The 17,453-nt window shown below is 44.8% G+C and overlaps 2 protein-coding genes across 8 annotated transcripts in view; one reads left to right on the top strand and one right to left on the bottom strand.

The window, feature by feature from the left end:
* DTYMK (deoxythymidylate kinase) overlaps positions 1–13,028 on the top strand; it is a 28,608-nt gene extending 15,580 nt beyond the window's left edge. For 5 of the 6 annotated variants that reach the window (XM_038748828.1, XM_038748827.1, XM_038748829.1 and 2 more), the window contains one exon: positions 2,491–2,872. In XM_038748828.1, coding sequence (XP_038604756.1) covers positions 2,491–2,601 — 111 coding nt within the window. In that variant the 3' untranslated portion in view covers positions 2,602–2,872. Of the gene's footprint in view, positions 1–2,490; positions 2,873–12,085; positions 12,224–12,944 lie in introns of those variants that run through there. The other variant, XM_038748830.1, reaches the window with a different exon arrangement.
* The window catches only part of ATG4B (autophagy related 4B cysteine peptidase), a 47,748-nt gene continuing 42,211 nt past the window's right edge, over positions 11,917–17,453 (bottom strand). For both annotated transcript variants that reach the window (XM_038748826.1, XM_038748825.1), the window contains exon 13: positions 11,917–15,517. In XM_038748826.1, the coding sequence (XP_038604754.1) occupies positions 15,444–15,517 (74 nt within the window). In that variant the 3' untranslated portion in view covers positions 11,917–15,443. The remainder of the gene's footprint in view (positions 15,518–17,453) is intronic.

Below are 17,453 nucleotides of genomic sequence, written 5' to 3' on the forward strand. Positions count from 1 at the left end.
GTCCTGATATAAACTGGATCCGAAAGGCTTACTATCCTGATCCCAAGAGTTTCCCAGCTGGTCCAGTGTACACTTCTCCTTCCTGTCCCAACGGCAATCCCAAGCAACTTGCCAACCATTCCTCCTCCACGTCATTCCCGCTTTCTGCAGTTTCAGCCGGGGGGTAAACGTCAGTCATTTGGGTGGATGAGGAGAGACCGAGCACTAAACAGCTGGCTTCCGGGGGGAAGCTTCCTTAACACTGCCCAGGTGAGAGAGAAGTCACGCTCTACCATGAAATACCATTGCAATAAATCCCGACCAGGAATCAGAAGCAGCGTGGCTTAGTGCAAAGAGCCCGGGCTTGAGTGTCAGAGGACGTGGGTTCTAATCCCCAATCCGCCACTTGTCTGCTGGTTGACCTCGGGCAAGCCACTTCACTTCTCTGTGCCTCGGTTACCTCATCTGGAAAATGGGGATTAAAACCGTGAGCCCCACATGGGACAACCTGATAACGCCATGTCCACCCCGGCCCTTAGAACCGTGTGGCGCATAGTAAGCGCTTAACCAATGCCATAATAATAATAAGTACAGTGAGATGGCTTGGACATGCCTGTAAATTTCAGCTGAAGATTAACCAGAACTATTTCCTCCGTTGGCTGGATTTTCTCCCCAACAAAAAATTCCTATTCAGACTGTAATTTCTGAGGTAGCCTTAACTTGCCTCACCGGGTTGTCTGCAAAATGGAATTGATGTAACGATTTCTTTAGAGAAGCAGCGTGGCTCAGTGGAAAGAGCCCGGGCTTTGGAGTCAGAGGTCGTGGGTTCAAATCCCGGCTCTGCCACTTGTCAGCTGTGTGACTTTGGGCAAGTCACTTCACTGGGCCTCAGTTCCCTCATCTGTAAAATGGGGATGAAGACGGTGAGCCCCCTGTGGGACAACCTGATCACCTTGTATCTCCCTCAGCACTTAGAACAGTGCTTTGCACATAGTAAGCGCTTAATAAATGCTATCATCATTATTATTATTATTATTATTTGTAAAAATGCCAGTACGCTTCTAGTTTAGGGGAGACTCTAAGTGCCAACAGCCATAGGGCCCGTTTTTAGAATTGGCAGGTTGCCACTGGCTTCTGGAAATTTCAGCTGGCCTATCCAACTACATATTTTTGCATAAGCGTCCCACGCAGTCCGATACGTGCATAAAAGGGCTTGGGCCGAAATCTTTACCTGTTAGCTGGTGCCGATTGGCAGGACGACTCAGGATCCCAGGTTCTTTTTTGGTACCTATTGCATTTTGGTCACGATGGACTACCAACCCTAGCAGGAACGTGCTGGCTAAGCCAGATCACCTTAAATAAGGCGGGCAGCCCTGCTGTCTAAAAATCACTCCATTTCGGAGTAGGCTGGTTAGGTTTCCATCTCTTAATTTACACACGGACCCTTAAAACGGCAAAATACAGTAAGCTCTTGATTCTTGGGCTCAGGCCAACCGGAACATTCAGAGTACGGAATAATTTTTATGGTGGAGATTGGCATTTTGCTGCTAGGGCAAGTCCCTTCGCGTCAGCAGGATAGACAGTTGCGAGGCATCCGGCCTTCGCCCCTCAGTTGGTGCAGCAAAGAGTGGAGGGATATCAGAGCGGGCATACTGCCCAGACCCGGCCACCTCCTCTTCACCCGTCGCCTCAAGGCCTGGGGCTTTGGAAGCAAGACCGGCCATCCCAAGCCCTGCCCAAGGCAGCGGCTCCTTCCCCCCGCCACAGCCCGACGGTCGGAGAGTCCGCGACTTAGCTCAGCTGCACCCGTGGGCCCGAGAGAGTCCTGTGTTTTCATTTTCAGCTGGTCCCGGAGACGGACGTCTAAAGCCGTCGTCCTCCGTCGCTCACGCAGGTCCGATGTCACTAGAATGGGGATAAAATGCCAAAAAAGATAAGAAACGTCTTGCCTGGGCACCCTGCCTTTGACTCGCTCGGCTGAAAGAGCCTAACTGGATAAAAGAACTGTCTCCATTGACACCTAAATGATATAATTGGGCTGTTTAGAGGGAGCAAATTAATTTGAGAATTGCTGTAGAGGGAGCAAATATGTGAGAATTGCTCATTTCCGGCGCTTAGAACAGTGCTTTGCACAGAGTAAGCGCTTAATAAATGCCCAAATATATGTGAGAATTGCTCATTTGTACACCTCATTTGGGCTAGGCAATCCAGGGCGTTGTCTTTTTTCAAATTTAATCCTTAAAATAAGAAACGTCTTGCCTGGCACCCGCCTTTGACTCGCTCAGCTGAAAGGGCCTAACTGGATAAAAGAACTGTCTCCATTGACACCTAAATGATATAATTGGGCTGTTTAGAGGGAGCAAATTAATTTGAGAATTGCTTTAGAGGGAGCAAATATATATGAGAATTGCTCATTTCTACACCTCACTTGGGCTAGGCAATCCAGGGCGTTTTCTTTTTTTAAATTTAATCCTTTTTTTTTCCCCCTTTCCCCCTCTCCCATTGGCATAGACGATTGATGCGTCCAAGAACATAGAAGACTTGCATAAGGAGATCCATTACCTCTCTAAAGAAGCGATTAAAGAAGCTGGAGAAAAGCCTTTAGAAGAACTGTGGAAATGATAGGAATAGATGTTTGCGTTGGGAAAAATCTGTTAAACAAGGATCCAAAAATTCCCCTTTGGTGAATGACGGGGTGAGGAGGTTAGCGGAGACGATTTTGGAGGGTTAGGACTCTTTGTAAAACAGGAAGCCGAGTTCTCAGTTATTTGTGGTCAGTCCAGGCCTCACAGTTCAACCTTATTTGTTGCTGCCCTCTGTTTTTTAAGTCGGACTATTGTATATATTAATGTCTTTTATATGCCCTAAATTAAAATATAGTGTTTGAACAGTACTGAAGTAGTTGACATTATTCTCAGGAACAGCACTCGCAAGAATAAATTCTGTATGTTCATCTTGGACTGGGCTGAGTTGGCCCTCAAAATGTGTGGGGTGGGTCTTTTTTTTTTTTTAATTCCGCTTTGAGATATTTAACGTTTTTGTACCGTAATTATTCTCAGTACCTCTAGAATTCACCCCTTTCCCTCCACCCAAACTGCCGCCATATGGATCCAAGCACTTACACCCCACCATGACGACTGCATCAGCCTCCTTGTTGATTTCCCCGCCGCCTTATTCATCCCCGGTCTACACTCCTCTACTACACAGATTCTTTTTTTAAAACCACTTAGTCCACATCTCCCCTCTCCTTCAAAACCTCCAGTGGTTGCCCATCCATCTCATTAAACAGAAACTCCTTACCATTGGCTTAAAGGCAAACAGTTCTTCCCCTCCTATCTTACCTCATTCATCTCCTGCCACAAACCCACCCACACGCTTCACTCCTCAAACACTAACCACCTCACTGTACCTCGATCTCGTTTTCCTTGCTCCCTACCCCTTGCCTCTGGACTTCCTCCGGCCTGGAATTCCCCCGCCTTCCTATCTGACTACCTCTCTCTCCATCTTCAAAGCTCTACTAAAATTACATCTTGTTCAGGAGGCCATCCCTGTCTAATCCTTCTCTTCCCTGTCTTCCTGCATCACCTTGGGTCTGCTTCCCTTAAGCACTTGGATATCCACCCTTCCCCCAACCCCACAGCACTTTACGTAAATATCCATCTGTAATTGATTTTAATGTCCATCTTCCCCTCTAGTATGTATGGGTTTTGAATTGTGCTCTCCACACAGCAAGTACTCAATAAATAGCATTGATTGATGGACCACTAGGCATGAGCTACAAACCATCACACAGTGCAGCCCACAGGAGGGCACAGAGGACAGGGAGAGCTGACAAACGGCAGCAGGTTCAATATTTAATACTCATATCCCGCTCATTCAAAGTGAAAAGCTTTTTAAGTTTCACAGTGGCCAGAGGAATTACGAAAAGTGCTCGGGTTCCCAGCAGAGCCAACCCCAAACCAGTCTGGATGCCAAGCTGAACTCTCAGATTGGCTCTTTATAAGCTGTCAATCCAAGGCATCTGTGGTAGCAAAATCAAATCTGGTCGTCACTGTTGGATTTAAGAGCAAGGGCCGGGGGGAATAGTTTTCTTAATCATTGGATTTGCACCCTTCATTCATTCACCCAACCCTTAAATTGAAACAGTGTGGATCAGTGGAAAGAGCCCGGACTTGGGAGCCAGAGGTCATGGGTTCAAATCCCTGCTCCGCCACTTGTCAGCTGGGTGACTTTGGGCAAGTCACTTCACTTCTCTGTGCCTCCTTTACCTCATCTGTAAAATGGGGATTAAGACTGAGAGCCCCACGGGGGACAATCTGATCACCTTGTATCCCCCCCCCCCCCGACCCAGCGCTTAGAACAGTGCTTCACACATAGTAAGCGCTTAACAAATACCATCATAATCATCATCTGTAATTTATTTTCATGTCTTTCTCCCCCTCTAGATTGTAAGCTCCTTGTGAGCGGGGAACGTGTCTACCGACTCTGTTATAGCTGGAACAGTGCTGTGCACACAGTAAGAGCTCAATAAATGCTGTTGGTAGAGAAGCAGCGTGACTCAGTGGAAAGAGCCCGGGCTTTGGAGTCTGTATATATGTATATATGCTTGTACGTATTTATTACTCTATTTAGTTTACTTGTACATATTTATTCTATTTATTTTGTTAATTTGTTTTGTTCTCTGTCTCCCCCTTCTAGACTGTGAGCCCGCTGTTGGGTAGGGACCGTCTCTAGATGTTGCCAACTTGGACTTCCCAAGCGCTTAGTCCAGTGCTCTGCACACACTAAGCGCTCAATAAATACAATTGAATGAATGAATGGTATTTATTGAGTGCTTCCTGTATGCAGACCACTGTATTAAGTGCTTGGGAGAGTACAGGAGATGGGCACACAGAGAAGCAGTGTGACTGGATACAGCGGGGGCCTGGAAGTTAAGGTCTAATCCCACCTCTGACAATTGCTTGCTGTTTGACTTTGGGCAAGTCACTTAACTTCCCTGTGCCTCAGCCTCCTCATTTATAAAATGGGGATTCAATTTCTTATCGCTTAGACTGTACCATGTGGGACAGGGATTGCGTCCAACCTGATTAGCTTGTATCTACCCACGCTTAGAACGGTGCTTGACATAGTAAGTGCTTAACAAATACCATCACCATTATTATTATCACTATTATTATTATTAGGAGCTAGAGTTTAGATGGGAGACATACATTAAAATAAATTACAGCTAGGTACATAAGTACAGTGGGGCTGAAGATGGAGTAAATATCAAATGGGGTAAATATCAAGTAGGGTAAATGAGCACTGAATAACCATTCAATTGTATTTATGGAGCGCTGTGTGCAGAGCACTGTACTAAGCGCCTGGGAAGTACAATTTGGCAACAAATAGAGACAATCTCTACCCAACAATGGGCTCAATCTAGAAGGGGGAGAAAGACACAAAACAAAACAAGTAGATGGGCACTGATACCATCCTCAGTGGGGCTGAGGATGGGGTAAACATCAAGATCCAAGTGCATGAGTGATATAGAAGAAGGGGAAATGAGGATTAAGTTGGGAAAGGCCTCTTGAAGATGTGATTTTAATAATAATAATGATGGCATTTATTAAGCGCTTACTATGCGCAAAGCACTGTAATAAGGTTTTGAAGGTGGAGAGAGTGGTGGTCTGTGCATATACAAAGCGAGAGAGAGAGGATCTGGGCAAGAGGTTGGGAGAGATAGAAGAGGTTGAGGTACTCTGTTCAATGAGATTTTTTTTCTTTTGAGAGCAAAGCATCAAAAAACAAACATTTAAGCGTTCTCCCAGTTTATAAGCTCCTTAATAATAATAATAATGGCATTTGTTAAGCGCTTACTATTTGCAAAGCACTGTTCTAAGCGCTGGGAAGCTCCTTGTGGGAAGGGAACATGCCTACCAAATCCGTTATATTACATTCTTCCAATGCTTAGTACAGTGTACAGCACACGGTAAGCGTTCAATGAGCGACTGATTGATGAAGAGGTGAAGTGCTTCAAGAGTGAAATACCCACCAAGATTGCTGAGGGTTGCCCTGCGTTCCATTCTTAGGGAGCCCTGTTTGCACTCAGGGAGGGAGCCCATATCATTAAAGCCACGAGGGACAGAGAATTATGTGAAGAGTTAATCAATCGTTCGTATTTATTGAGCGCTTACTGTGTGCAGAGCACTGTACTAAGCGCTTGGGAAGTACAAGTTAAGCGCAGAAGGCGACGATTACCACACCACTATGGCATCTTGGAAAGGAACTTTTGCAGAAATGACAATGCCACCAAGTTTAGGCCTTCTCATTCCCAGACTGAGCCCCTTCCTTCCTCTCCCCCTCGTCCCCCCCTCCATCCCCCCCATCTTACCTCCTTCCCTTCCCCACAGCACCTGTATATATGTTTGTACATATTTATTACTCCATTTATTTAACTTGTACCTATCTATTCTATTTATTTTATTTTGTTAGTATGTTTGGTTTTGTTCTCTGTCTCCCCCTTTTAGACTGTGAGCCCACTGTTGGGTAGGGACTGTCTCTATATGTTGCGAACTTGGACTTCCCAAGCGCTTCGTACAGTGCTCTGCACACAGTAAGCGCTCAATAAATACGATTGATGATGATGATGGTGATCCACACCGATGTAGCCTAAGCAATCCGAAAATGGAGTCGACAATGTGTGGAGTTCCACGGCTCACGGCCCCGTACTCCGTGTCTCCTGGGGTATTCATGGGCATAGCGTGATGTTACCAAAGGGTTTGCCTTGATAAATGAAGAGCCGTGGAATGTCTCAGGAGCCCAAGGACGCTAATATCAATAAATTTATTTATTTATTTTACTTGTACCTATCTATTCTATTTATTTTATTTTGTTAGTATGTTTGGTTTTGTTCTCTGTCTCCCCCTTTTAGACTGTGAGCCCACTGTTGGGTAGGGACTGTCTCTAGATGTTGCCAATTTGTACTTCCCAAGCGCTTAGTACAGTGCTCTGCACATAGTAAGCGCTCAATAAATACGATTGATGATGATGATGTTCAACAACAGGAAAGGAAACTATTTTGTTTCTTTTCAATGGTGTTTCTTAAGCGCTTATTATGTGCCAGGCGATGTACAGAGCGCTGGGGTGGATACAAGCAGGTATGGTTGGACGCAGTCCCTGCCCCACATGGGGCTCACAGTTTTAATCCCGATTTTTCATTCATTCGATCTTTATTGAGCACTTACTGTGTGCAGAGCGCTTACTGTGTGCAGCGCTTAGAACAGTGCTCAGCGCTTAGAACAGTGTTTTGCACATAGTAAGCGCTTAATAAATGCTATTAAAAAAACAGAGCACTGTACTAAGCTCTTGGAAAGTACAATTCAGAGAGAAGCAGCGTGGCTCAGTGGAAAGAGCCCGGGCTTTGGAGTCAGAGGTCAGGGGTTCAAATCCCGGCTCCACCACTTGTCAGCTGGGTGACTTTGGGCAAGTCACTTCACCTCTCTGGGCCTCAGTTCCCTCATCTGTAAAATGGGGATTAAGACTGTGAGCCCTACGTGGGACAACCTGATCACCTTGTAACCTCCCCAGCACTTAGAACAGTGCTTTGCACATAGCAAGCGCTTAATAAATGCCATTATTATTATTAATTCAGCAATAGAGACAATTCCTGAAGTAACTGAGGCCCGGAGAAGTTAAGCAACTAGCCCAGATCACACAGCTGGTAAGTGACACTTCTGGGATTAGGATTTAGATTAGAACTGGGATTAGAGAAGCAGTGTGGCTCAGTGGAAAGAGCCCGGGCTTTGGAGTCAGAGGTCATGGGTTCAAATCCCAGCTCCGCCAATTGTCAGCTGGGTGGCTTTGGGCAAGTCACTTCACTTCTCTGGGCCTCAGTTCCCTCATCTGCAAAATGAGGATTAAGACTGTGAGCCCCATGTGGGACAACCTGATCACCTTGTGACCTCCCCAGCGCTTAGAACAGTGCTTTGCACAGCGCTTAATAAGTGCCATAAAAAAACCCCCCAAAACTTGGGTTCTTTTGTATTTTTTTAAATGCTATTTGTTAAGTGTTTACTATGTACCAGGCACTGTACTATGCAGCAAGGTAGGCACGAGTTAATCAGGCTGGACACAGTCTCTGTCCCGTTTGGGGGCTCACAGTCTTAAACCTCATTGTACAGATGAGGTAACTGAGGCACAGAGAAGTGAAGTGACTTGCCCAAGGTACAAGGCAGACAAGCGATGAAGCCGGGATTAGAAACCAGGTCCTTCCAACTTCCAGGCCCGTGCTCTACCTAGCTCTCTTCCACCCTTCAAGGCCCTGCTGAGAGCTCACCTCCTCCAGGAGGCCTTCCCAGACTGAGCCCCTTCCTTCCTCTCCCCCTCGTCCCCCCTCTCCATCCCCCCCATCTTACCTCCTTCCCTTCCCCACAGCACCTGTATATATGTATATGTGTTTGTACATATTTATTACTCTATTATTTTACTTGTACATATCTATTCTATTTATTTTATTTTGTCAGTATGTTTGGTTTTGCTCTCTGTCTCCCCCTTTTAGACTGTGAGCCCACTGTTGGGTAGGGACTGTCTCTAGATGTTGCCAACTTGTACTTCCCAAGCGCTTAGTACAGTGCTCTGCACACAGTAAGTGCTCAATAAATACGATTGATTGATTGATCAAGCCACGCTGCTTCCTAATTGCGGCATTTTCTACGACTGTCAAAATCTTGGCACGTTTTCTTCGGTTGGTGGTTGCTGTGCAATTACACAGCGACAACCCCACGCTCCCTCAACTGTAGTAGGGATTTCGGCTACAATGCGGTAGAGCTGACATGATTTTTTGCAGCGTTAGATACAAGAAATATGGAGAAAACAGCAGCAAGGCCTCATCTCTGACCTTAACCTAACGATAGCTTCAGCAGATTCAAGTTCTGGAAGTCAGTCTCTCTCTAGACTTGGTTGTTCTGCCATTTACCAAGAGATTGAGACCACTTCAGCATCTTGTGTGTTCTCCCCCAGTACTACAACATCATCATCATCAATCGTATTTATTGAGCGCTTACTGTGTGCAGAGCACTGTACTAAGCGCTTGGGAAGTACAAGTTGGCAACACATAGAGACGGTCCCTACCCAACAGTGGGCTCACAGTCTAAAAGGGGAGACAGAGAACAAAACCAAACATATTAACAAGATAAAATAAATAGAATAGATATGTACAAGTAAAATAGAGTAATAAATATGTACAAACATATATACATAGATACAGGTGCTGTGGGGAAGGGAAGGAGGTAAGATGGGGGGGATGGAGAGGGGGACGAGGGGGAGAGGAAGGAAGGGGCTCCGTCTGGGAAGGCCTCCTGGAGGAGGTGAGCTCTCAGTAGGGCCTTGTACTTAGTACAGAGCTCAGCATATAGCAAGCGTTTTATACCATTACTATTCCTACTAATTATATTAGTGCCAGCAACAGTTGTCTGATCAGATTAAGCGGAAAGAGCGCAGGCTTTGAAGTCAGAGATCATGGGTTCAAATCCATCAAAGTCAGCTGTGTGACTTTGGGCAAGTCACTTCACTTCTCTGGGCCTCAGTTACCTCATCTGTAAAATGGGGGTGAAGACTGAGCCCCACGTGGGACAACCTGATCACCTTGTAACCTTCCCAACGCTTAGAACAGTGCATGGCACATAGTAAGCGCTTAATAAATGCCATCATTAAGACTAAGCCCCCCTTTTCCTCTGCTTCCCCTCCCCATCACCCCAACTCGCTCCCTTCGTTCTACCCCCCTCCCCGCCCCCCAGCACTTGTGTATTTATGTGCATATTTATAATTCTATTTATTTTTATTGATATCTACAATTTTTATTTATAATAATGCTACTGATGCCTGTTTACTGATTTGGAGGTCTGTCTCCCTCCTTCTAGACTGTAAGCCCATTGTGGGCAGGGATTGTCTCTTATTTGTTGCTGAACTGTCCTTCCCAAGCTCTTAGTACAGTGCTCTGCACACAGTAAGCGCTCAATAAATACAACTGAATGAATGAATCAATTTCTAGGGATTGTCTCTGTTGCTGAACTGTACTTCCCAAGCTTTTTTTTTTTTGATGGCATTTGTTAAGCGCTTACTATGTGCAAAGCACTGTTCTAAACGCTGTGGGGGGGGGGGATACAATGTGATCAAGTTGTCCCACGTGGGGCTCACAGTCTTAATCCCCATTTTTACAGATGAGGGAACTGAGGCTCAGAGAAGCGAAGTGACTCGCCCAAGATCACACAGCAGACTTGTGGTGGAGCGGCATTCGAACCCACGACCTCTGACTCCAAAGCCCGTGCTCTTTCCACTGAGCCACGCTGCTTCTCTTAGTACAGTGCTCTGCACACAGTAAGCGCTCAATAAATACAACTGAATGAATGGATCGATTTCTACTACCAATAGGCCAAGGCAGTGTTGTGCGATAAATCTAGTTTATTCAATTTATTTTAAGCAGTTGTGCTTGAAGACTTAGAAACCTGGAAGCATTCGAATTTCTAGGAAGTCTTCCACCTTAACGGGCTGAATTTACAAATAGCTCTGATGTTATGGAATTGTTGTTGACCATGTCCTGGAAGCAGGTACTTAATCGGGGTAACATTGTAGTGCCTTTTAGCAGTCAAAACAGTGTAATAGATAAACCAACTAATGGCAAGAAATGATCAGGATAAACCTCTTCTGCAATCTCAACCTTCAGGGACTACATTCAGAGCTGAAAACAGCCGTTGAATTCTGCTTCATTCGCAGTTCTAACAGTATATTGTGAGAACTGCAAATATATATATTTTATTGAGCGCTTACTATGTGCAGAGTCCATATGAAGAGTTCGGGAGGGTATAATGTAATAATAATAATAATAATGATAGCATTTATTAAGCGCATACTATGTGCAAAGCACTGTTCTAAGCACTGGGGAGGTTATAAGGTGATCAGGTTGTCCCATGGGGGGCTCACAGTCTTAATCCCCATTTTACAGATGAGGGAACTGAGGCCCAGAGAACCATCGTCAATCGTATTTATTGAGCACTTGCTATGTGCAGAGCACTGTACTAAGCGCTTGGGAAGTACAAATTGGCAACATAACTGGCAACAGAGAAGTGACTTGCCTGAAGTCACACAGCTGGCAATTGGCAGAGCTGGGATTTGAACCCATGACCTCTGACTCCAAAGCTCGGGCTCGATAGACACGTTCCCTGCTCACAGTAAGCTTACGGTCTAGAGATGAGCGTTTAGACTGAGCCCACTGTTGGGTAGGGACTGTCTCTATAGGTTGCCAACTTGTCCTTCCCAAGCGCTTAGTACAGTGCTCTGCACACAGTAAGTGCTCAATAAATACGATTGATTGATTGATTGATCAGCTTACCGTCTAGAGAAGTTTATGAAATGGTAAAACTCCTCCCCACCCCACGCCTGCCTCATTAATTAGGTCCTAAACTTTGGTCAGTGCTCACTGACATCTCCTGGCTTTGAAGCCATACGGGAAGATGGCAATAGTTTATTGATACAACGAAAATATGGAAAAGGGGGCAAACCCAACCCAACAGGCTAGAACTAGTGGAATTCACAGCACACAACTTGAATAACTGTGATGCACTATATGTCAAGCACTGTGGTAAGCGCTGGGGTAGATACATTATGTGTTGTGGGTACGGAATGTGTTAATTGTACTCTCCCAAGCAATTAGCACAGTGTTCTGCACACAATAAGCGTTCAATAAATACACCAGACTGACCGACCAACTGCTGGAAAGCAACCGCAGTAGGCCCACTACGTTGGGAGGCCGAAATCAAGCACGGAGCGCGGCAGAAACACGTAACGCAGTGTAGACTGAGATTATTTAGCCTACCCTCATGAAAATGGATCTCAAAACATTCAGACCGTCGACCCCTTGCCCTGATAGGCTCCAAGAAGCGATCACAATCACTAAACAGATTACATATGAACTCAGTGTATTGAAGCATTTATGAGTGGTTTTGTTGTTGCAGTCATACACACAAGTTGCCATGGATTCAGGGTCATTTTCAAATATGAAGGGCAATAAAATGAACACACTTAATATATGACTATTCCTTTCTCCCCAGTAGCTTTTTTTTTTTTTCAGGCTTTTGATTGGGGGAAGACAAACCACACGATCAAAAAACTGAAACTCGGAAGTCGATCCACGGAGTTCAAATCCTATTTAGAGGAACCTGCGACCTAAGCACCACACATATTTGTGTGATAATTCACAGATGTAAAGGTCTGTAGATAAGCACGGCAACCATAATTTCTGTGTAAAAAAACCCAGATTCTACCCTTAGGTTTTTGACAACAGCCCTTCCCCACATATCTGGACTTCTCAAACAAACTTCATTCCTACATTTAGGGATTGTTTATTCAATTTATGGTTTTGCCAGGCCCATAAATTCCTATTTTTCCCCTGATTTTTTCATTTCATATATCATTATCACCCCAAATAGAGGTGGGGGCAGAGAAACAGAAGACGAAACAGAAACCAGTTAGTTCAGTTAACAGATTTGATGAGAAAAAAAGTGATGGGGAGGGGAGTGGAAATTTAGCATAAAACTGCTTTTGTGATATTTGGGACTTAAACCAGATAATTGGCTACATAATGTCACACTGCCTATATACAGTTTCTTGCTCACAACTAGGGCCTAGACAAAGGATAATCTATCGCGGTATAATGCACTCTTGAGGAATGAACAGCAAGGGTATATAATGCAGGAGTCCCCTGAGATTTACAAATAGAAGTGGAAACAGGCCCCAAACTCCAAAGCATAAATTCAACTTTTTAAAGGACTTTGAAGAACACACCATTTGCGGCTTTCCATAGCAAACCTTTCCATTTTTAATTCAGATAACTGTCAGTGCATTTGAATAATCCTGCTGCTGAAGGACAAGCCCACCATCTGTAGTGTTCAGATTCCCTGCCCTTTCCTAATTTCACCTTTTTCCTTTAGGACAAAGCCTCTCTTCAACAGATCAGCCTTTGAAGGACCACAGAAGCCTAGCCCTAAATTGGAAATAAAACAGCGTGCACATGATGGGAGACGGCGTTTTCTTTTGTTAGCTATGAATTCCTCTATATCAGCACTCATTTGTCATGATCTTCGTTTTTTAAAAAAATTTATCATTCATTTGAAGCCACAGCTTTAAAAATAACTTCTGCATCTTGACTTCTCTTGAACCCAAGATACTAACTGTAAAATGTACTTGGATCTGAGAATTGCACAGCAGATTACAAGGAATGAATACATCACCGTTTCTCCTCACGTTTTCATAACCCCCCCACCCCACCCCGCCTAAAACATACTTAAAATATTACAAGCCCCTTGTACTCGTAAGCGTTTACGGTTTGGGATCCAAGGTGGACTTCAACTGACAACACATCCTCCCGAAGGGTTCATCACTCACAGTCTGTGTTCAGAGTAGAGCTTCAGAAACCCAAGGGCTTGGAGAAGCTTAGAATTTATTGAGTTAAAAGTGAAAAGCACTAAATGAACGGATAGCTTCCCCGTTCTCCTTTCTCCTCTCCCACCACCAGCCCGGGAAGATGGGCGGGAGAAAATGGGGGAGAGAAAATGGTACGGTTGAATTTGGTGCTGAGCGGGTTGGGTCTCCTCCGCCGATCGCCAGCTGCAGAACTGGATTCACGGCGAGGGGCGGGGAACCTTTGCAGCTATAGAAATGAACGTGAATCATTTCCCTACCTCCTCCACCCTTTAAGCGTAGCAGCCAAAAAGATAACGGCATTTTGGTATTTCTGCAAATACTGCGATTAATTTTTTTTTACAGATGAACAGCGTTGTAAACACGTCCCCTCAAAAGAGGGGCAACACTTCTTAACTACTTCCCCTAAGTGCGAGAGTAACGCACGGTGCCGTTCGCCTATTTACATTTCCTAACGGGGTGACCAGAGCAGTAAAGTGGCGGGTTTACACGGGAATGCAGGTGGAAGCGGGAGGCCGAGACCCAGAAAATTGTGGGTTTAAAATGGCTTGCAGCTGCATCCCGAGTGGAATTTGGAAGTGCCGGTTATCACAGTGGAGAAAGAAAACCAGCTGAAGCCACGTCACTGACTTGGCTTGGGTGATAGCCAACCGGTAATTTGAGTTACTAGGGGACTATCAATATGGAGCGATTTGCCTCGTCTTTTCAACGCTTATTTTTGCGGGGTAAAGCAGCAGGATGAAGAGAACCAGCTATTCGGCTCCCTTACTCAAGGTCTCTTACTTGACCTTTAAATATGGTAGGAAACCTACCTAAGAACAGTGGACATGGGTCATGAGTTACCTCCTCTTTCCAACGGCTTGGTACTGTGGGCACAGAGGCTCACTAGCGAGTCAGTATCACGGGGTTGCACTCCCCTAAATTGGATTTCCTGCTCGCACTCCTGCATGTTCCAATGGGTGCCAACCATTCCTTCTTTGGCGGAAACTCCTTTTCCTTGCAGGCTCTGTCCTACCCTTATGGAATAAAAACAAAAAAATGGCTGGAGGGCAACAATCATCATGGGGTGCGGCCCAATCAGTACAGAATACTTTACAAACAGACACACGCCCTACTCGCTCAAGTGTCCAGACTTCTTTGGAATAGCAGCAATCAGCATTTGTATTTTTTTGCCATTTTACTGTGGCGTGGCATATCCCACTGGCTTTCCTCTTTTACTGAAAAAATAAGCCATCTTCACCCTTCTTTAAACAGCCAGGATTGTGGTTAGGTTTTGCAATCGGTGGGGTTTTTTTTTAGGAAGAAGGAACCTATATTTTAAATCGTTAAACCCCATTTCCATAGCAGAAGTAGTCCTTTCTGATAGGAGCTGGGCTCGTTTAAATAAAAATAATAATAAAGCGCAGCATCAGAATGTGGCATATTACGGCATGACTTGTTTGACTTCTGATTCGGCAGGCTCTGCCTGTCTTTATCAACTTCAGCTTGGACCGCCCCAGCACAATCTTTCATTTCTCTCCACTGAAGTGACAGTGAAATTCCAAAGCAAGCCATAACCAAGGAGGCCAAAGAATAAAGGGGACATGAGATTCGTGTTTTCTAAAGAGGGGCTGGCAGTGTCGAGAGGAGAATTCTCCAGTGCTGCGTAAAGACTTCTGCTCTCAGAGCTCCAGACTACACTCGCGTGAGCTATTTGCTGCTCCAGCACAAGACCTTTCTTCACAGAGGCACCCACGCATCCGTTTCCTGAAAAAGTGTTTTGTGCCGAGGAATCCCGACGCCAAGCATTAAGGCTTCCAAGGATGACATCTTTCTCGATCCAAGTGCAGAAGGCGGACAATGCCCCCTCCGCCCTGAGGCCGCACACAAACATGCTGGGATGGATGAAACGCGGTGATGCCATCGGGAGCCTATGAAAACCGGTAGCCCCAGGCTCTCCAAGGAGCTTCCCTCCCCCCTTCCTCCCTCACACGTAACAAGGATGTGTCCGGTTAGCTGCTCGAGTCTTTTCAAAGGGTCAAAATTTCAAAGTCTTCATCTTCTGAGTCAAAGAACCTTTCCAGTCGCTCAGCATCTGAAGAGTCTAAAAGGCAAAGAACAGATCTGTAAGGGCTTTGTCCCCCGAGAGGGAAAGAAAAACAAGAGGAGAGCTGAGGGAGTTTCGCGTGCGGAAAACTCACCCACCAGGAGCCTCATCACAAGAATGACACAGTTGTCACACACCAATGGTCATGACATTTTTCAGCCCAAGAATACCTGAGACGTATTTTTAGACTGTGAGCCCACTGTTGGGTCGGGACTGTCTCTATATGTTGCCAACTTGTACTTCCCAAGCGCTTAGTACAGTGCTCTGCACACAGTAAGCGCTCAATAAATACGATTGATGATGACGATGACGACGGAGGGCCATCCACAGCCCAAAGGCACGCACACGTGTGTGTGTGTGTGTGTGTGTGTGCGTGTGCGTGTAAGAGAGAGAGAGTGTGAGAGAATATGAGAATGAACATGAGTGAGCGAAACCTGCTTCTGAAGGCTTTCACCTCTGAAGGAGTATCTGGGCTTCCAGCGCTCAGAGGGTGCAAACCTCCAAACTACAAAACCACTCCCTGCTCCGCCAATTCTCATCTGTGTGACTTTGGGCAAGTCCCTTAACCTCTCTGTGCCTCAGTTCCTTCATCTGTAAAATGGGGATTAAGACTGTGAGCCCCCTGTGGGACAACCTGATCACCCTGTACCCTCCCCAGTGCTTAGAACAGTGCTTTGCACATAGTAAGCGCTTAATAAATGCCATTATTATTATTATTATTATTATTATTATTATTATTATTATTATTATTATTATTATTATTATTATTACTCTAGAGAGGGCACCAGCTCAGGCAGGAGGCCAGGACCCTCTCCCAGAGGCGAGGGCTTCAGGAACGACAACGGTCACTAGGTCAGTTCCATGAACTGGGAATTTCAAGGACCTTATCCTGAGGTAAACAAAATCAGTAAAGGACAGCTTTCAGGGCATAGGATGGATATACATAATAATTACATTAATTCTATTGAGTACTTACTATGCACAGAAAACTGTACTAAGTGTTTGGGAGAGTACAATACAACAGTGTTAGCAGACACATTCCCTGCCCACGGTGAGCTTATGGTCTAGAGGAACTATATATTAAAAATACGTAATTTATATCACTTAAAGATACGTCCAAAAGTGCCGGGGGGTTGAGGGTGGGGCGAATATCCAATGTGCAAAGGTCACAAATCTGAGTGCATCTTGGATAAGCCACGCTCTTGACTCTTGAATGTCTAGACTGATTTAAGCATCCGATGCTTTTTGATTACTATTCCCTTTATTTGCAGTGGCTTTTGTCAAAACTTTGATTTTTTACTGCAGCTTCTGGTGCACAATTATTCATACAAACAGAAATGTATGCCATCTGAACACACAAAGCATCGTGTCAATTGATCCTCCGGCTGTTCTGGGAATTTAAAGAGTAACATGGAGACAAAGCTTTTGCTAGATATTTCACTAATCAAATTCATTGGATTTGTTGAGTGCTTACTGTGTGCACAGCACTGTCCTAATAGTGTATTAAGTAATATTAGTCACTGTACTGACTATTAATCAGCAAAGCTTTTGCTAGATATTTGACTAATCAAATTCATTGTATTTGTTGAGTGCTTACTGTGTGCACAGCACTGCAAAGTAATAGTGTATTAAGTAATATTAGTCACTGTACTGACTATTAATCAATCAGCAAAGCTTTTGCTAGATATTTGACTAATCAAATTCACTGTATTTGTTGAGTGCTTACTGTGTGCACCGCACTGTACTAATAGTGTATTAAGTAATATTAGTCACTGTACTGACTATTAATCAATGGTGTTTATTGAGCGCTTACTGTGTGCTCTAGTAATAGTGTACTAAGTAATATTAGTCACTGTACTACTAGTAAGCGCTCAATATGATTGATTGATTAGTATTAATCAGTGATATTTACTGAGCGCTTACTGTGTGCTCT

This window comes from Tachyglossus aculeatus, chromosome 7, assembly GCF_015852505.1.
Source record: "Tachyglossus aculeatus isolate mTacAcu1 chromosome 7, mTacAcu1.pri, whole genome shotgun sequence".
Classification (NCBI taxonomy): Eukaryota; Metazoa; Chordata; class Mammalia; order Monotremata; family Tachyglossidae; genus Tachyglossus; species Tachyglossus aculeatus.